This window comes from Otolemur garnettii, unplaced genomic scaffold (genome assembly GCF_000181295.1).
Source record: "Otolemur garnettii isolate 467f Iridium unplaced genomic scaffold, OtoGar3 scaffold00009, whole genome shotgun sequence".
NCBI classification, from domain to species: domain Eukaryota; kingdom Metazoa; phylum Chordata; class Mammalia; order Primates; family Galagidae; genus Otolemur; species Otolemur garnettii.
Genome location: NW_003852404.1, coordinates 8,266,634 through 8,286,020, shown reverse-complemented (window position 1 = coordinate 8,286,020; position 19,387 = coordinate 8,266,634). Strand labels below are relative to the sequence as shown.

At 56.5% G+C, this 19,387-nt stretch overlaps 2 protein-coding genes across 4 annotated transcripts in view; both read left to right on the top strand.

Annotated features, from left to right (window-relative positions):
- Window positions 1-13,224, top strand: part of PLEKHM2 (pleckstrin homology and RUN domain containing M2) — an 18,752-nt gene extending 5,528 nt beyond the window's left edge. The window contains exons 6-19 of one of the 2 annotated variants that reach the window (XM_012801566.2): window positions 292-351; window positions 3,450-3,678; window positions 5,420-6,262; window positions 6,536-6,605; window positions 6,749-6,839; window positions 7,165-7,229; window positions 7,682-7,770; window positions 8,636-8,768; window positions 9,051-9,241; window positions 9,687-9,752; window positions 10,661-10,820; window positions 11,134-11,313; window positions 11,390-11,506; window positions 12,273-13,224. In XM_012801566.2, coding sequence (XP_012657020.1) covers window positions 292-351; window positions 3,450-3,678; window positions 5,420-6,262; window positions 6,536-6,605; window positions 6,749-6,839; window positions 7,165-7,229; window positions 7,682-7,770; window positions 8,636-8,768; window positions 9,051-9,241; window positions 9,687-9,752; window positions 10,661-10,820; window positions 11,134-11,313; window positions 11,390-11,506; window positions 12,273-12,410 — 2,432 coding nt within the window. In that variant the 3' untranslated portion in view covers window positions 12,411-13,224. The remainder of the gene's footprint in view (window positions 1-291; window positions 352-3,449; window positions 3,679-5,419; window positions 6,263-6,535; window positions 6,606-6,748; window positions 6,840-7,164; window positions 7,230-7,681; window positions 7,771-8,635; window positions 8,769-9,050; window positions 9,242-9,686; window positions 9,753-10,660; window positions 10,821-11,133; window positions 11,314-11,389; window positions 11,507-12,272) is intronic. The other variant, XM_023509694.1, reaches the window with a different exon arrangement.
- Window positions 13,225-14,682: 1,458 nt separating this feature from the next.
- On the top strand, window positions 14,683-18,442 carry SLC25A34 (solute carrier family 25 member 34). 2 transcript variants are annotated; one of them, XM_003783886.3, is made up of 5 exons: window positions 14,683-15,240; window positions 15,826-15,891; window positions 15,992-16,144; window positions 16,905-17,039; window positions 17,607-18,442. In XM_003783886.3, exons 1-5 carry the CDS (start codon window positions 14,821-14,823, stop codon window positions 17,787-17,789), a joined length of 957 nt encoding a protein of 318 aa, XP_003783934.1. In that variant the 5' UTR covers window positions 14,683-14,820; the 3' UTR covers window positions 17,790-18,442. The 2 variants fall into 2 exon arrangements, with proteins under 2 accessions (XP_003783934.1, XP_023365460.1); XM_023509692.1 differs by lacking the exon at window positions 15,992-16,144.
- Window positions 18,443-19,387: the final 945 nt, after the last annotated feature.

Below are 19,387 nucleotides of genomic sequence, written 5' to 3'. Positions count from 1 at the left end.
AAAAAAAAAAAAAAAAAAAGAAAACAAGGGAGCCCGGGTTTCTCTCTGCCTGCACTAGCTTCTGAGTTTGGAAAGGGATCATCACCAGAGGTCTCTCCAGTGGTGGCTCCTGGGCCAGTGCCGGAGCTGAGAAATAGCCAGAGCCCCACTAGGCTGTTAGATAAAACGGGGAAAGTTTTAAGTTTCTCTTCTCCTGTTTTCTCCCCATGTCTCCCACCCCATTGCCCCTACCCTCCCTGTCCTTCCACTGCCTGTGTTTCTAATCTTCAGTTTTGTCCCTCGTTTTTGTAGATTATGATTTTGGAGATGTGTTTCCAGCAGTGCCGTCTGTACCCAGCACAGACTGGGAAGGTGGGACAGAGTCCGCTATTACCCTCTTTTCCTGTTTTGCAATGTCTCCATGCCAAGCTTGCTGCATGCATCAAAATCAGCTCCTTATTATTTACAATAACGTCCATGATCATAATAAAGCCAAGTTTGCTGTTTTAGTAGATGGAATTCTGCAGTAGAAGAACTTGACCTTTAGCCCAGGTGAATCCCTTCCAGGGCAGGACTCTGGCCTTTGTGCAGTGGCCTTCTGGAGTCACTAAGTGACTGGTTGGGGGACACCAGATCACCTTTCCTGATTCTGATGCCAATTAATGCCTACACTCTTGGGAGACCCAGTGAGCCAAGATTTGTTCTGAAAAACAATACCTTTAAACTTACGGATTATAAGTTCTTTGGGGCCAAACAAGTGTTAAGGAGAAAGACAGAGAGTCTTTCAGCCCATTGCTAATGGCTTCCTCTTGGGTGTTTGGAAAGATACTGAGGTCCAGGAGAGTGAATACCCAGGCACAGGTGAAACTTCCTACAGGAAGAATCTCTTTGACATTTTAAGGCAAATTAGAATAAAATCTCTCAGCCCTCCCATGCTGTCTACTGGGCAGAAGTACATGTCTACTGGGCATTTTTTCTGCCCAGAATTCTGCTAGCTATTCCCCAGGTTGCCATGATTACTCAAAGCCAAGGTTGTGTTCCTGCTCTGTGGGCCACTTCCAGCCCGGTGGGGGTGCCGGAGTAGAGGAAATGAGAACTGCCTCACCCGGAAGATGCGGAGTGGGCTCTCCCTCGTGATCTCTGAGCAGTGAATGACAGTGATCTTTCCCCGTGCAATAGGACTATGAAATAGCATCACTTTGGAAAAAAGATACGGCATTGAGAAGAATAAATTGTCACTTGGCCAGAGAGTAGGTAGCATTGAAGTCCCATGCTAAATTAGCTTGAAATCCAGAATTCCATCGTAACATCATTTTCCTCTCAGCCGCTCCTCTTGCAGCACACATGCTGGGCATTGGTTGTTTGGCCCTCTGATTCTAACAACTAACCCCTCCTGACATGCCTGTTGCAGTCACTTGTCAAGCAGGAGCCTGACCTTCCTCTGCAGCCCTTCGGAGCTCCCTAGGGTCTGAGAACTAACACCCCAGTTGCACGGCTTGCTCAGGCCAAGCTGGGCCCCAGGGCAGGCTGAGACTTGTCCCAGCAGTGACATCCTGCTTTCCTAAGTTCCTTGACCACCAAAGAATTCCTGAGCACACTCTGGCAGCCCATGAGGGTTGGAAGGACTGCCTTCTCCTTGCATCTGGAGGACAGCAGGACTTGGGGGGCAGCTCCAAACTCTGAGCCCTGGGGCTGGGATTGAGGGTGGCCTTTCCATGGTCTGTGGCGTTTACAGCTTGACACCTGCCACAGTGTCTCCTCACTTACCCCTCTGGACTCCCCTGGAAGCAGCTGCATGGGCTGAAGAGAGTCAAGGGGCCAAGAACCTTCTCTGGGGCCAGTGGCCATGGTTTTCTGTATCTGAGAAGTCAGGCTCTGGGATTCCAGGTCTCATGTGTTGCTAGTGTTTTTTCTGGCAGAGCTGGTAAAAGCTTTAGCAGCGATTGTTGCCCTTATGTTAAAAGATGGTGTACCTCACACAGGTGATGTGCTGCGTCAGCAGACAGCTGCCCCATAGTTTCTACGATCCTCTTAAGAAGTTGACAGCCCAAAAAAAAAGAAAAAAAAAAAAAAAAGTAAAAAATTACGGCTCGGCACCTATAGCTCAACCGGCTAAGGCGCCAGCCACGTATACCTAAGGTGGCGGGTTCGAATCCCCAGCCCGGACCCGCCAAAACAACAATGACAGCTGCAACCAAAAAATAGCCGGGCGTTGTGGCGGGCGCCTGTGGTCCCAGCTACTTGGGAGGCGGAGGCAGGAGACTCGCTTGAGCCCAGGAGTTGGAGGTTGCTGTGAGCTGTAATGCCACGGCACTCTACCCAGGGGGACAGCTTGAGGCTCTGTCTCAAAAAAAAGAAAAAAAAAAAAAAGTAAGAAGTTGACAGCCAGTTGGGCCCTTCCAGGGGGGCTGTGGGGAGCATGTTTGTATCCTGTCTTCTGGGTAGATAACGGCCAGTGAGGTGGACATAGGCCAGCAAATGGAGCGTGACCAGCCTCTGTCCCTTGCCATTAACCCTCACCAGGAGGTGTCACCAGTTGGGCCCCAGTTCTCTGCTTGGGCAGCTCCCGCCTGCCCCTGGCTAAATGCCCTGTGTGCTCCCACGCTGGTTCTCCTTCTCCTCCCTGCTCCCGTCCAGTAGCCAGAGCAGATGGGTGGGTGGGAGTGGGCACTAACCCAGCTCCTCTCTGGACGGGCAGCAGTCCCCTACCTTCTTACCGGGTGGTGCTGTGGGTGAGGCCGTGACTCAGAGGACTGGTCAGCGAGTTGAGTTTCCAGGCCCACTCTTACAGGGTCTGGTCTTGCCCCCACCGGGAGTACTGGGGGTGCTGGGAGAAGCAGCCTCTGTGGGGCAGCCACTGGTCATACCTCTCATTGCCCCTCGCCCCTCATTCTTGTTCCTGCTCTGTCATCTCCTCTCTATTCTGTGCCCCTCTTTCTGCCTGCCCTGCCATGGTCCTCAGCCCCGTGCTTAGCCTGCACCGTTCACTTTCTCTTCCTCTGTTCGTCTCTTTTCCTTTATGTTCCATTTTGTCTGCCTCTACAGGGGACTCTTCAGAGGACTTCGGGTGCCTCTCAGCCCTCCAAGTAGGGTGTGGGGCTAAGGAGGTTGCTGGGCACCCCCCTAGGATCCTGATAGGAGGGCTCTGAGGTTAACCCCTGAGGCATGCAACTATCTCCTCTTGTGGCTCCCAGCCACCTGTGGAGGCATTGAGGTCACCATCCTTGAGGCTGGAGGCCCTTAACTGAGACTACTCAGTGTGGTGAGGGATCCCAGCAGTGGGGGTGATGGTAGTCCCTCCAAGTTGCTGCTAAAGCACAAATCCCGTGTCCTGTTAGGTTGGGAATTCTACTCTCTAAACAGGCCCACCCTAATTGTTTCCCTGGGAGGAACTTCCCTGCCTCCCTCCTTTGGGGCCTGGGCCCCCAGCTGGTGTCTGACGGGCTGTCTCCCACTTCCTGTCCTCCCAGATGGAGACCTCACAGACACCGTCAGTGGCCCCCGCTCCACTGCCTCGGACCTGGCCAGCAGCAAGGCTTCCACACGGAGTCCCACCCAGCGCCACAACCCCTTCAACCAGGAGCAAGCAGAGGCCATTTCCTCCTCGGATACCACCCCTGTGCACACTACCCCTCCGGAGAAGGAGGAATCCCAGGCCCTGGACCTGCCAGATGTCTGCACAGAGCTCGAGGTCATCAGGTCAGCCAAAAGGGACCCAAAGAGGAGTTGGGGCCCAAGGTCTGACCTGTCCACTCCTGGCATTATTTTTTAGTTCAGTATATACTGGGGTGCCCCTGAGAGCAGTGGGACATCTTAGAAACTAAGAAGTAACCCCCCCACCCCCACCAATCTTCAGCAAGTTCTTTGAGCCAGGGGAAACAGGCCTGTCCAGTCAGCTCCGGCTCTTATAGTAAAGTACCATGGACTGGGTGGCATGAATAATACATACTATTTCTCGGTTCAGGAGCCTGAAGTCTGAGGTGAAGATGGTAGCATAGGCAGCTTCTGATGAGAGCTCTCTTCCGGATTCACATGATGTCTGCCTGTGGTGGGGAGCAGGGAGAGAGCTTGCTGGAGTCCCTTTTTTTTTTTTATAGAGACAGAGTTTCACTCCCTCAGTAGAGTGATGTGGCATCACAGCTCTTGGGCTTAGGGGATTCTCTTGCCTCAGCCTCCCAAGTAGCTGGGACTATAAGAGCCTGCCACAATGCCCAGCTATTTTTTTCGTTGCAGTTTGGCTGGGGCCAGGTTCGAACCTGCCACCCTTGATATATGGGGCCGGCGCCCTACCCACTGAGCCACAGGCGCCGCCCTGGAGTCCCTTTTATAAGGGCACTTATCCAAGGCATGAGGGTTCCACCCTCATGACCTAATCACCTCCCAAAGGCTACCCCCCATATCATGTTAAGGTTAGGATTTCAACATAGGAATTTGGTGGGGCAGTGAGGGGATGACACAAGCATTCAATTTATTGATTTGAGGCCAGGTGGCACAGGCAGTACCCACAGGGCTGTCCAAGACCAGAAAGCACCTTTAGACCAGGCTCCCTTCTAAGGGAAATCTTGGATGTTAATGCATGATTTCTGAGATTTGTACCAATTCTAGTTCAGCCTGGCTCATTGAAGGAAAAGTATCTTTGCATGTTGGCAGGAACATGGAAAGGAAGGAGGAGGTGAGTGACAAGGGAGACTGTTGGCCAGAGTCTCTTTAGCTCTGGAGGTGATCTAGGCCCTGTTCTTGAAGCTCTGCCCTAGGAACAAGGAGAAAAGCCCTGTATGTGTGTGAGACTTCCTGGAGGGCTCCTGCTGGCCTTGGGCAGGGGGCTGCTCCCTGGTGAATGGAGCCTGAGGCCTGCCCCACAGGCTGGCTCCAGGCCAGAGTAGCATTCACAGTCCAGACCTGGGATCACTAGCTAGGCCCCCTCCAGCCAACTTGAAACCAAAGAGGAGGGCCAGGAGTTTGAACCTAGAAGCTTGTGAGTACGTTCCTGGGTGATTCATCCACAGTGATACTTAATGAGAAGTGAGGTCTGCCCGACATCCATCGTCCACACCCTAAGGGGAGGGCCTAGTGGAAGGGCTTTCATCTGACCGGCCATGGCCTATTTTTGTGTCCCAGAGCTGGCTCAGTTGTCCATCAGGAAGAACCTATAGGACTTGCTCAGGGGTTCCTTTGGCTGCTGTCATCTGTGTGTCCCTTGTCCACCTTCCCACAGCCCCCCAAACCACCTCTGCCAGCAACAGGCCTACCCTATGGCCTGAGCCGCTATTGTGTCTTGGCCCAGGACCTCTCGCCCAGTACTGCCCAAGACCACCAAAGCACCAGCTGTGCCCTCAAAGGCCACACTCTTAGGATCGCCTCTTTGACCCAGCCTGGTTTCCCCTCGGGACTGGGGGATGTTAAAGAGATGTTAAATCTCTTCCCATCATTACTGTCCCAGGGTCACCAAGAAGAAGAAAATTGGCAAGAAGAAGAAGACCAGATTGGATGAGGAAGCAAGTCCACTTCACGCAACCTCTAGCGACCAGAAGTGTGCCAGGCAGGGGGATGATGACAGCCTCATCAGCAGCCCACACATTGGGCGGGACTCTCCAGACACAACCCTTATGTCCCCCCAGGAGGAGGGAGAGGGGCGGAGCAGTACTGCCAGGAGCAGCGAGCGCTCCGAGCTCAGCCACGTGGGCTTGCTGATCCCCGAAATGAAGGACACCTCCATGGAGCGCCTGGGACAGCCCCTGAGCAAGGTCATCGACCAACTTAATGGGCAGCTGGACCCCAGTACCTGGTGTTCCCACATCGAGCCTCCCAACCAGTCCTTTCGGACCGGCTCTCCCGGGGATACCCCGGAGAGGCCGTCACTTTCCGACTTTAGTGAGGGGCTTTCAGCCCCAGTGGACTTCTACCGCTTTACCATCGAGAGTCCAAGCACTGTTACATCAGGTGGCAGCAACCATGACCCTACAGGGCTTGGCCAACCGCTGCATGTTCCTGGTAGCCCTGAGGCTGCTGGCCAAGAAGAAGAGGGAGGAGGAAGAGAGGGACAGACGTCTGGGCCCCTAGAGGATACCACAGGGGAGGCTCAGGACCTGGAGGCCCCACAGGTGGAGGCCAAGCTGTCCCCAGTCAGGGAGGGGCCCGTGCCTGAGCCAGAGCCTGAGACCCAGGAGAGTCTTGGCCAGCTTAAGCAAGACCAGAACAGCCCATGTCTAAGCAGCGCTGAGGACTCTGGGGTGGAGGAGGGCCAGGGAAGCCCTTCTGAGATGGCCCATTCATCAGAGTTCAGGTAAGCAAGACTGTCTGTGTGGCTGGATTGAGACTCACTCAATATAATCCTTGAAGTAGGGGACAGTGGGCCTCCAGAGAAATTAAGCACAACTCCCAGAAGACCTGGCCTGGGTGAAAAGGGCTCCTCATCTGTCCTCAGCCCCATGCTTAGCCTAACTTTGGCCCTGGGCACAAGGTGGAGCCACCTACTCTGCTCTGCGGGTGGGAGGCCTGTGTCCCCCACCTGAACTCCTTCCAACACCTTGCCCTCCCCATACTCGGCCCCCCACAGGGTGGACAACAATCACCTGCTCCTGCTGATGATCCATGTGTTTCGAGAAAATGAAGAGCAGCTGTTCAAAGTAAGTCCCAGGAACTCAGGAACAACCCCAAGACATCAAGGGCATGGCAGGTGGCCGCTGACTGCTGACCAGTGTGGAGCAGAGGCTGCCCTCCAGGCGGGCAAGGGCCACGGGGCTGACCTCTGTCTGCTTTGTCCTCTCAGATGATCCGGATGAGCACCGGGCACATGGAGGGCAACCTGCAGCTGCTGTATGTGCTGCTCACGGACTGCTGCGTCTACCTGCTCCGGAAAGGTGCCTGCTGTCCAGGCCCAGGCAGAGTTGCCTATAGATGAGACTAACCCTCTCCCATGTCCCCTTACCCCATGCCTCTTGGTCATCTGGCATGAGGTAACAAGGCGCTCTGAGAAAGGTGTTGCCCGCAGTCTCAACAGCCCTGAGGTGTGAGCTGTGAGCTGGGGCGTCCCCTCCATGAGCACCTGGGCCATTCTGCTTCGTTTCAGACTACAGGGCAAAGAAGGGTCCTCTCTGAGAGAGGGTGCCAGGCCTTAGAAAATGGGGCAGGGGGGAGGGAAAAGAGGCCAGCGGGGGTAACAGGCCTTTGGGTCTCCTCTCTCAGGGGCCACAGAGAAGCCATACCTGGTAGAAGAAGCCGTTTCTTACAATGAACTTGACTATGTGTCGGTGAGTTCTGGCTCTGCTGTAGGTACAGGGTGTATCGGGCCACACCTCTTAGAGGTGCAGAGCTGGCCCCTGGGTTGGGCACCAACTTAACTCTTGCGGAGGCTTCTTGGACCTTGGACTCCTCCCTCCTCACTGCCCCACCTGCTGCCCTGAGCACAGGTTCCAGCCAGGCTCCTCCCCCAAGTTTCTGTGTCCCTTCTAGGCCAGGAGCTCCTAGGTCCAAGCCCTGTCTGGTTAAGGCCCTGATGCTGGGGATAAGAGCCAGGCTGACACGCCTCTTCCCACACCAGATTTCCGACCATCCTCCCTGACTCAGGCTTCTGGGGCTTTATGTGGAAGCGACCCCAGGGCGTGCTCCCTCCTCCCCAACCAGCACTCAGTCTGGCGACACTGCCTTCTCTGCCAGGCAGCAGCCAAGCCCTGTGTGCATGTCAGGGTGTGGTTTCTGGCAGGTCGGCCTCGACCAGCAGACGGTGAAGCTGGTGTGCACCAACCGCAGGAAGCAGTTTCTGCTGGACACAGCTGACGTGGCCCTGGCTGAGTGAGTGGCAGTCCCTGCCTCTCCAGCAGGACGACCATTGGTGTGGCATGGCCTATGGGTGGGGAGCAGGAAGTGGGAGACGCAGAAGGGAAACCTGTAGTCTGGTCATACCACCAGCCAAGTGGACCATCACTGCCTGGCTCGTGTGGTCAGCCAGCCTGTGCCCAGAAGTGTAGGGGGCTGGCATGAGTTGTCCAATTGGAAGGAAGGCACAGAGCTATGCTGCTGGAGGACGATGTGCCGCTGGAGGACGATGTGCCCTTGAACACCTGCATCGTTGTCCAGGTCCCCTCATTCAAATCGTGCCAACCATCACTTCGTCCATCGTCCCTCACTGTCAAATTCCAAGGCCCTTTAGCTGTTGAAAGGGTCAGGTCTGGCTCAGTACCTGTAGCTCAGCGGCTAGGGCATCCGCCACATACACCAGAGCTGGCGGGTTTGAACCCAGCCTGGGCCTGCCAGACAATGACAACTACAACAAAAGAATAGCCAGGCATTGTGGTGGGTGCCTATTGTCTCGGCTACTTGGGAAGCTGAGGCAAGAGAATCTCTGAAGCCCAAGAGTTTGAGGTTGCTGTGAGCTGTGACGCTACAGCTCTCTACTGAGGGTGATATAGTGAGACTCTGTCTCAAAAAAAAAAAAAAAGAAAAGAAAAGAAAATGGTCAGACCTTTTCTAGTCACCATTTGATGACCTTGGACTCCGCCCTCCTTACTGCCCTACCTGCTGCCCTGAGCACAGGTTCTAGCCAGGCCCCTCCCCCAGGTTTCTGTGACCCCTCCGGGCCAGGAGCGTCTAGGTCTAAGCCCTGTCTGGTTAGGGCCCTGTTTCCTGGCCCTGACTATAGGCCTTGTTTCCTGTACAGGTTCTTTTTGGCTTCCTTGAAGTCAGCCATGATCAAAGGCTGTCGGGAGCCACCCTACCCCAGTATCCTGACTGATGCCACTATGGAGAAGCTGGCACTGGCCAAATTTGTGGCCCAGGAATCTAAGTGCGAGGTAAGAACCGGGGGAGGAGGATGGGGCCTAGTCCCCGAGACACTAGTGTCTCAGCCAGCCTTGTTACTGGGGTTAAGCGATGCTAATAGACGTTGTAAGCATTTCTTAATGCCCCGCCTAGGTTGGGTTCTCTTATGCTGGGTCCCATCCTCCTCCCTACTTGGTGTGTCCTCAGGTTAAAACATCCTTGCTCTGTCCCCAGCTTCTCCTGGTGCGGGGCCATTGGTGAGCCACCTGCCTGCCCTGGACTCCACCTACTTTGTCTTTTGCCCCCACCCCCAGGCATCGGCTGTTACTGTGCATTTCTATGGGCTTGTGCACTGGGAGGACCCCCTGGATGAGTCCCTGGGCCCTGTCCCCTGCCACTGCTTAGCCCCCGAGAGCACCGTCACCAAAGAAGGCATGCTGCATTACAAGGCCGGCACCTCCTACCTGGGCAAGGAGCACTGGAAGACTTGCTTCGTGGTGCTCAGGTGAGAGTAGTTCTGGGGCTCGAGCGCAGGCCCTAGAGGTGGTGGGTGGTCAGGACCCCAGTAGGGGTCTCCCTGTGGCAGGTCACTAGGGAGAGGCCTGAGGAGAGGACACCTCCCATCTCCATCAGGGCTTTGGAGTAGACATTCCCTGGGATAGCAGAGCTTCTCTGTAAAGGCAGTCATCTCTGGAGCCCAGAGTGCCTCAGGCAGAGACTTGGACTCGGTCCCTCTAAGGAACCAGGTCTGCTGATGAAGGAGCATGTCCTGCTGGTCCTCCAGTTCTTTTTTTCACCCTCCTTTCCATAAATAACAGGCCCCTGGCCTCCTCTGCTTCCGGGGCTCGTGGCTGTAGCTTGTGTGGGGGAGGGGAGGCCTGGCATCTGGACTATGCCTGGCCCCTAGTTCCTTGGACAGACCTCACTCCTGCTCTATTGTGCCCCTACAGCAACGGGATCCTCTACCAGTATCCCGACCGCACTGATGTCATCCCTCTGCTCTCAGTGAATATGGGGTGAGTGTCCCCAGACTTGAGGAATGCTGCCTGAAGGTCAAGCTCAGCTGAGCGTGGGCTAAGAGCTCTTGTTTTCCTTAGTTTGCAATGACTATCACCTCAGCCTCTCCATCCCAGCCCCACCCATCCAACAGCCCTACTGGGGAACTAGGGTTTGGTACCCTCTGAGGCTTTCAAGGAGCCAAAAGAGGGGAGGAAGGAAGCAGCAAGGAGCTCCTTGCCTGGAAGGGGACCAGTCTAAGAGGGGAGGCAGGTGCTTCCCGGATGCTCCCGGCCTGACAGGAGATGGGCACATGCATCCTTAGAAAGAACAGTGGGCCCATCAGAAGAAGAACGAATGAACAGGCACCGGTGCTAAAGGGCCGGAGCTGAGAACTGATTGTTCCTCCCTGGCCACGTTTGAGTATCTATTCTTTTTTTTTTTTTTTTTTTTTGAGATAGAGTCTCAACTATGTCACCCTCAGTAGAGTGCCGTGGCATCACAGCTCACAACAATCTCAAACTCTTGGGTTCAAGTGATTCTTTTGCCTTAGCCTCCCAAGTAACTGGGACTACAGGTGCCTGTCACGATGCCTGGCTGTTTTTTGGTTGCAGTTGTCGTTGTTGTTTAGCTGGCCCGGGCTGGGTTAGAACCTGCCAGCCTCGGTGCATGTGGCCGGCACTATAACCACTGTGCTACGGGCACTGAGCCCATGTTTGAGTATCTAGAAGGCTCCGGACAATTCCAGAGACCAGTGGTGTTACCCAGAAAGAAGAAACCTCTTTTGTGGGCCAGAGGAGTCTAGAGAACCTTTTGGTATCCCCGGTTCTCAGCACTGTGGGGCAGGCCCTGTGTCTGCCAGCCCCGGGGGTCCCACCTCACCACCCCTGCCTCCTCGCTCCCATTTCACCCTCATCCTCTGGCCCAGGGGGGAGCAGTGCGGTGGCTGCCGGAGATCCAACACCACGGACCGGCCCCACGCCTTCCAGGTCATTCTCGCTGACCGGCCCTGCCTAGAGCTGAGTGCTGAGAATGAGGCGGACATGGCTGATTGGATGCAGCACCTCTGCCAGGCCGTGTCCAAAGGGGTAAGCTCCTTCTGCTCCACCAGGATCCCCAGGGTCCCATCCCCAAATCCATACCAGTCATGGAGCAACCTGTGAGGAACAAGACAGAGCCCAGGGGGCACCCAGGAATGAACACTGGAGCTCAGGGCCACCTGCAGCTTGGAGCACTCCCACTGTCACTCTCATCCCCTCCTGTGCTCCTGAGGGGCAGAGCCTGCCTGACCCCTGGAGGGAGGGCAGAGGCTGATTGGGTCCCAGGAGTGGGGAGCTCTGGTACATCTCAGCCCTGGAAGGCTCAGCCTGCTTTTTCTCCAACTCCTGCTGATGCCCTCAGGTCATCCCCCAGGGGGTGGCTCCCAGCCCCTGCATCCCCTGCTGCCTGGTCCTCACCGATGACCGTATCTTCACGTGCCACGAGGATTGCCAGACTAGCTTCTTCCGCTCCCTGGGCACAGCCAAACTGGCTGACATCAGCACTGTCTCCACCGAGCCGGGCAAGGAGTACTGTGTCTTGGTGAGCTGGGACTTTGGGGGGTGGGATGGCAGCAGGAAAGCTCTCTCTACTAACCTGGGGGCCTGCCTCTCTCTAGGAGTTCTCCCAGGACAGCCAGCAGCTCCTCCCGCCCTGGGTCATCTACCTGAGCTGCACTTCTGAACTGGACCGATTCCTGTCTGCACTGAATTCTGGGTGGAAAACCATCTATCAGGTACCTAGACTGCAGAGACCTTGCAGAGTGGGAGTCCCTCCCTGGGAGAAGGAGTCCCCCAACCCCACATCCTCCTGGCTGCTCCCAGGACCTGGTCCTGCCTCTAGGGTCCAGGGAACAGCAGAAGCTCTAGGATAGACAAAAAATGCTAGAACCAAAGGGGCTGACTCCTAGGAAGCCTGAGACTAAAGCTAAAACTAGAACACAGAAAATGAAATTTCTGACCTCAGTTCTGATCAAAAAGCATGAAGTCAGTGCTTATGGTGGGCCTAGCTCTGTGCCCTGCTGGTAAGGGTGTGATAATGGCAGGGCACACTCCTCACCCTCTGAGCTTCACACCAATGGGAGAAGGGGAATGTTCAATGGAGCCCTGGCAAGGTGGGTTTTTAAACACAGGCCATGTTCCAGCCTGTGGAAAGTCTGGGCTAGCCTGGGGTAGAACCATTCAGAACAGATTCTCCTATGCAGAGCTGATTAGAGTACAGGACTGACTTCTTGGGCCATCCTGGGAGCTGGGGCCCTCCCAGGGTGGGGGAGGCTTAGGGAGCACCAACTATCTTCAGCTCGAGCCCCTACTTAAAGAGCAGGAGAGCCTGGGAGGCTGGAAGTCATTCCCAAGGAAAGGTGTGGAGGGGCTCATTAGGGGAGGGCCTAGCTGGGATTCCATGGTTAAGGTAGGACCTGGGTGGGGTCCCAGAGCCCCAGTGGCCGCCTGGGAGTGCAGGACCTGTGGCCCTCATGCGTTCCCTGCACACCCCCAACGCAGGTAGACCTTCCCCACAAGGCCATTCAGGAAGCTTCTAACAAGAAGAAATTCGAGGATGCCCTGAGCCTCATCCACAGTGCCTGGCAACGGAGTGACAGCCTCTGCCGAGGCAGAGCCTCCCGGGACCCCTGGTGCTGAGGCAGGGCTGGTCAGCACCCCTGCTGGGGCAGGAAAGGGAAGCACGCTTACCAACAGGCACTGTCATGGCTGTGTCCTCCTGCTGCTCAGAAGCTGTAGCCCTCCCCTGCCCCAGGTGGCAGAACTACCAAGTGTGATTCAAGACAGGGGTCTCTTCACTCCCAGGGATCCAGAATGGTACTTAGCACCCTTGGGCATCCTGCCCAACAGGTCGGTGACTGGAGACTGCCAGGGGCAGGGCTTCTGAGCCCTGTGGGCTCTGCGGATGCACCCTTCCTCCCTGGGCCTCAGGCCCTGTCTTCAGAATAGCAATGACAAAAATCTAGATCCGGTGGGGGAGAAAAAGGACTAGGAGGGCAGGAGCCCCATCTTCCTCTCCTGGGTCAGGGCCTGGACAGAAGCTCAGGGCTGCCTGGGGTCCCTGAGCGCCCAGCCACCCTTGTTCGTTTTTGAACACTCTCCTGGCCATGCAGGACACCAGGCGTCTGTGCATGTTTCCTCCTAACTCCATCCCCACACGAAGCTGCCTGTCTCACCAGACCCCAGTGGGTGGGTGCCCCTCCCAGGCTGCCAGGAGGCCCTGCATGCCCAGGCCCTGCCTTGCCTCTACCCCAGCACCCAGGAGCAGAGGGTAGGGAAGAGGGCCCTGGACGGGAGCAGGGCCCACCAGCCTGGTGTCCAGCTGACATCTTCTCACTGTCCCCTGCTTGGCTGGAGCCAGGCCTTTCCCAAGAGCTTTGTCAGGAACCTCTGAGGATGAGGTCAGGTCATTTGGGTTTTGTTTTTTAAAATAAAATAGATATGTTATATTGCCGAGACTCGTCACTGGCTCTTTTTAAGCAGGGGAGGGGGAGGGAGGTCTCCAACCCACCCCAGGCCCTTCTTTCCTCATTCTGCAAATGTTCCTTCATCATCTGCTCTGTGCCAGACCCAAGGAACCAGAATAGCCACAGCCAAGTGGGCTCAACATCTGCAGGTGCTCAGGCCCTGGGACTTTCTTGGCACCAACCAGGAAAGGGGCAGCCATCAGCTCAGTCCCAGGGCCTGTTGGCACTGCTGCCCACTGGCCAGCCTGACCAGCCCCTGCAGAGTGCTCCTGCCTCCACAGCCTTGGGGAGAGTGCCAACTGCCCTCAGACCAAACCTGGAGGAGTCCAGGCTGTCCTCATGCCTCTTGCTGAGCTGTCCTCTCAGGGCATGGCCAGAGGGTACCACCCTCAAACTACTCAGCACTGGTGCCCTAAGGTCATGTTTTAGAGGAAAGGGTTGGGGCAGGGAGGTGCGTATGGAGTCTGTCAAGATAGATTCCATTGGGCCAGCTCTGCCAGTATGGCCTAGCTGGAGAGAGCTGCCTTGGGGCAGAGGCCAAGGTAGGCAGGGCCTAGGGTGGGAGTTCCCCCGCTGACTGGACACAAAGGGTGTTTCCCTCCCCACCAGCTCTCCTGCTCCAGTCACCTTTGCAGAGAGCAGCAGCGCCTCCTGCCCCACCCAAGTGGGGCTCCCTCCATGAGACAGGGCATCCTGGGGGGGCAAGTTCTTACCAGCTGAGTGATTAAAGCCATGAGGTGAAGTCACCAGATTCGCCCAAGGGCCCTGAAGTCAGGGCTCAGGGATGGGTGATAGGAGCCAGAGGCAGTAGGGGATATGGGCTACCTTTTACTGGGTAGGAACCCCATACTGGGCATATTTTTTGTGTGTCTCCGAAGAAACTTCTGAAGTGGGCATCAGTAGCCCCATTTTACAATGAAGGAGACTGGGGCTCAGGGAGGCAGTGACTTACCCAGGGTCACATGTAACAGAAGAGCCTGGGATCCAAACTCAGCCCTTCTCTACCTCTGCTCCTGCCAAGAGTGGGACCAAAGCCTGTGGGACCCAGATTGAAAGGGGAAAAGGGGGTGGGGGTGGGCAGTTGCTAAGTTGCCCCAGCACCCGGGGCCAAGGACCTCCCAGAACTTCCTCTGTGCCCAGGACTGTGAGCCAGAGCAGGACAGGTTGAGTCAGAAGTGAGGCAGGGCAGGAACAACAGGCCTTCGCCCAGGGCCAGAGGGAGAGCAGGAGGAGGTGCCTGGGCTGGTCAGTGCCTCCTCCCTGCCCCCACTCTCTCTCCAGCCCCCAGTGAACTTTCCCCCAGATCCCATGGTCTAGGCCAGCCCCAGGGCGGGAGGTGTGGGGATAGTGACAGCTGTGATTGGTCAGAGCTATCCGGGGTGTGTCCCAGGCACTGGCAGACCCTGGGCAGCTAGCTCAGCGGAGCAGGTAGATAGATAGACCAGGGACTTTCAACCAGTGCCCTGCCTGCCCATCTGGGACCCCTTCCCCTCTAGACATGGCCTCAGGCCCCCTGGACCTCCAACCCTGTGGCACTTCAGGTATAGAGAAAGCCTAAACGCCACCAGCCCAGGGCCCATACCATGCCACTTACCCAGGCTCAGCAAGCTTCTGGCATAGAGGCCACGGAGACAGTGCCCCCAGCTGTGGACCTAGTGCTGGGCGCCTCGGCCTGCTGCCTCGCCTGTGTCTTCACCAATCCCCTGGAGGTGGTTAAGACACGGCTGCAGCTGCAGGGGGAGCTGCAGGCCCGAGGCACCTACCCACGGCCTTACCGGGGCTTTGTGGCCTCTGTTGCCGCTGTGGCCCGAGCGGATGGGCTGTGGGGCCTGCAGAAGGGGCTGGCCGCTGGCCTGCTGTACCAGGGCCTCATGAACGGTGTGCGCTTCTACTGCTACAGCCTGGCATGTCAGGCTGGCCTCACCCAGCAGCCAGGTGGCACCATGGTTGCAGGTGCTGTTGCTGGGGCTCTGGGAGCCTTTGTGGGGAGCCCCGCTTACCTGGTGAGTGCTTCTACATCTTCTACTACCCCATGACCAGGCCCAGTGGGCTCTGGGGCTGAGCTCCATAGATCTGGTGGGGAGGGGCTCCTGGGTAGGGGTGCTCTCTGGAACATCCCAACCCTGCCTGGAATCTGCCTGTTGGCCTAGGACTCCAGGGCCTTCCCTGATCCATTCTTCCCTGGGGACCCTGCCCCAGGGACCCTGAGCCAGGGGAGGGGCAGAGGGTGGCAAGCGCAAGGTCTCAAATCCTAGCTTAGCCACTTGGTCACTTCTCTTTCCCTGCGGCCTTGCATAAGCTAAGAATGAAAGCTGTCATTGAGCAAAGGTGCACCGTTCTAAGGGGTGCTGGACAGTCATGTACCTTACTCCACAGAACAGCTTTCCAGGGTAAGAGAACTGAGGCCTTGAGAAGGTTAAGTAACTTGCTCTGAGTCACAGCAAGTTGTAGGCTGACTCCATAGTCGCACCCTTAGCCCTATTCTGCAGGCCCACTAAGCTTCAGGCGTGGGATTGCAGAGTTCTGGGTTTGAGAGTCATAGGGATGGGGGGATGCCTTCAAGCTCTCTGTCCCTTCTGCTCTCACAGGTCAAAACACAGCTACAGGCCCAGACAGTGGCCGCAATGGCTGTGGGACACCAGCACCATCACCAGGTGAGGACTGTCTCTCCCCAGAGCTCCCCGGCTATGTGGGCTGGACAGGCTCTCAGGCTGGTCAGGGGCTGTCCAGTGACCCCGTGCCCTCTCCCTGCAGAGCGTCCTGGGTGCCTTGGAGACCATCTGGAGACAGCAGGGCCCATCAGGGCTGTGGCGGGGTGTGGGTGGGGCTGTGCCCCGAGTCATGGTGGGCTCAGCTGCCCAGCTGGCTACCTTCACCTCAGCCAAGGCCTGGGTGCAGGAGCAACAGGTGAGGGGCTGGGGACATCTATGTCCACCCACACAGACATTCAGGAGAAAGGAGGGTCCCCTTTCTCCTTCCACAAAGGGAGGGCCAGGGGCAATGGATGGGGCCCTGGATCTGTCCTAGTCACGACCCAAGCCCTCGGGCCCAGCAAGAGCAAGGAGTCGGTAGTCCCAGCTACTCGGGAGGCTGAGGCAAGAGAATCGCCTAAGCCCAGGAGTTGGAGGTTGCTGTGAGCTGTGATGCCACAGCACTCTAACAAGGGCAATAAAGCAAGACTCTGTCTCTAAAAAAAATAAAATAAGGCTCGGGGCCTATAGCTCAACCGGCTAAGGCGCCAGCCACGTACACCTAAGGTGGCGGGTTCGAATCCCCAGCCCGGACCCGCCAAACAACAATGACAGCTGCAACCAAAAAATGGCCGGGCGTTGTGGCGGGCGCCTGTGGTCCCAGCTACTTGGGAGGCGGAGGCAGGAGACTCGCTTGAGCCCAGGAGTTGGAGGTTGCTGTGAGCTGTAATGCCACGGCACTCTACCCAGGGGGACAGCTTGAGGCTCTGTCTCAAAAAAAAAAAAAATAAAATAAAATAAAATAAAAAGAGCAGGGAGTCAGCAGTGAACTCTGAAGCTCCACAGGAGCTGGGGGTGGTGGGCTGAGGCCATGCTGAAGGGGCTCTTCTGTTCCCCTTGCCCCATCCCTTGCAGCCCCCGTGTGCTGGTGGGTAGAGGGCAGTTGCAGAGGTCAGCAGCTTGTGCCCTCTCCACAGTGGCTCCCTGAGGATAGCTGGCTGGTGGCCCTGGCTGGAGGCATGATCAGCAGTGTAGCCGTGGTTGCTGTCATGACCCCCTTCGATGTGGCCAGCACTCGACTGTACAATCAGCCAGTGGATGGAGCTGGCAAGGTGTGTGAGGGTGGGGTGGGGGGATGTGGGGTGCTGGGAGCACACCCTAACACACAGGCATAGCCTGTGACATGCCTGCAGACATACCCACTGGGCTTGTTTGCTGAGCACCTGTGTCCCAGGCACGGGCTAGGCACTTCCACATGGAATTTTATCCTGTCCTTACAACCAGCTTCATTTTCCTGATGAGGAAACTGAGGCTCAGAGAGATCAAGTGACTTCTCTGAGGTCATTACCTGGTAAGTGAAAGAACCAGAATTGGAATCCAGGCCTGACCACTCTGCCCTCACAGATATACCTGTTCAAAGGTGTGAGTTAGTGGTAAAACTGGCCCAGGTGCCATGAGCCAAGCTAAGCTCTCTGGCATGGGGCTGTGGCTGCCAGGAGGCAGAGGCTTCTTTTTCCAATGTCATACCCCAGAGGGACAGCTTTTTGTAATTTGCCCTGCTGGGGGGTGAGTCCCTTTTCCTATGTCCCTGCAGAAGCCCTGAGCATGCAGAAACCCCAGCTGTGCCAACCACAGCCCCATGGCCCTTGTAGTAACTCCGACCCCATCTCTGTCCCTAGGGCCAGCTGTATGGGGGTCTCCCTGACTGCCTGGTGAAGATCTGGAGGCAGGAGGGCCCCATTGCTCTCTACAAGGGCCTGGGCCCTGCCTACCTGCGCCTGGGCCCCCACACCATCCTCAGCATGCTCTTCTGGGACGAGCTACGGAAACTGGCCAGGCAGGCCCAGCACCAGGGCACCTAAGTGGCATTCTTTACCCCACATCCTAACACAGCTGGAACTTGGCCAGAAGTGACAGCCTACCCCAGCAGAACTGGCCATCCAAGAGTGGGCCATAAGTCCAGGCCCAGGGAGAGTGTGGACAACTCTGCCCACCCACCCCCCAGGGCCATGGCCCAGCCAGGGCCAAAGCAGAGCATCCACTCCAAGTTACCACCCAGCTGTTCTCCAGAAAGTTCTCTTCCTTCTCTGTCCTGGGTCACCACCATCCCAGAGCCTTAATCCTTGTTATAAAAGTGCTGCAGGCATGAGCCAAGTAACTTACATACATCAGCTGGCTTAGTCCTCAAACAGCAACATGAGACAGGTAATATCCTCCTCGAGGGGTGACATGGCTTTGACCAAAGCCACACAGTTGTGCAGTGGCAGAGTGAGGGCTGGAACTCAGCTGTGCCCACCAGACCTGTGCCCTGGAGAAGGGCGCTACCATGCCAGGAGGAGACCAAGGGGCAGCATGAGGCTGTGGCGACAACGTCACCTGTCTTCTTTACTCGGACTGCCATAACACAGTATCACAGACCCAGGGACTTTAAACAACTTTTAAACAACGGAAATTGATTCTCTTGCAATTCTGGAGGCTGGAAACCTGAGAGCAAGATGTCAGCAGGGCTGGTTTCTCCTGGGGCCTCTCTCCCTGGCTTGTAGATGCCACCTTCTCCCTGTGTGCTCCCATGGTCGTCCCTCTGTGTCTGTGTCCCAATGTCTTCTTATAAGGACACCAGTCATGTTGGATTAGGGCCACCCTCATGACCTCATTTTACCTAATTTTCACTGTCAAGACCCTGTCTCCAAGTCTAATCACATCCTGAGGTTACTGGGCGACAGGACTTCACCGTATGAATTGGGGGCACAGAATTCATCTCATCTAAGGGTTTTGATCATGCCCAGGCCTTCCAGGGGCGGGCACTGTGAGCATTTGCATAGATCCTGACATTCTGAAAGGGAGCTGTGGGGTGCCTGTTGTTCAAATGAAAAGACTGAGGCCCTGGGGGAAGGAACGTGAGATGCCTGACATGCTGGAGGTCAGAGCAGAGCCAGCAGCTGTGTGAGTAGCAGGTCCTGGGCCCTCGCTCTAGACCAAGCACAACTCCGCCCCGGCGTGCTCTTAGTTCTACACTGACCTTTGCACTGCAGAGGTGAACCCCAACTCCCTGGAAGGGGCTCAAACTGCCCCCACCTGCCTTCCCTGCCAGACCCCTACTGCACACTCCAGGCCAATAAAGTTTTCTATTTTGTTTACTTCAACAACTCCCCTCTGCTACTAGCCTCAGGCCCCCATCCCTAAACGCCATCCCCTCCCCTTCTGTTTCTGTCTGGGGAAGGAGGATGGGAAATGTATCTGGCTGGCCAGCCCCACTCCGACTGCCCTAGATGAGGCGTGCCACCTAGTGGACACAGGGTGGAGGGACAACAGCCCCACAGCCTGAGGTGGAGGTGGGTAGAGGGGCCCAACCTCAGGCTGCAGGAGAATCACAAAGAGCTGGAAGGGCCTGCCTCTGGCTGTGGGGGACAGAGCCCCAGACCTCAGACTGAGAGGACACTGCCTGACCTCTGGCTGTGGG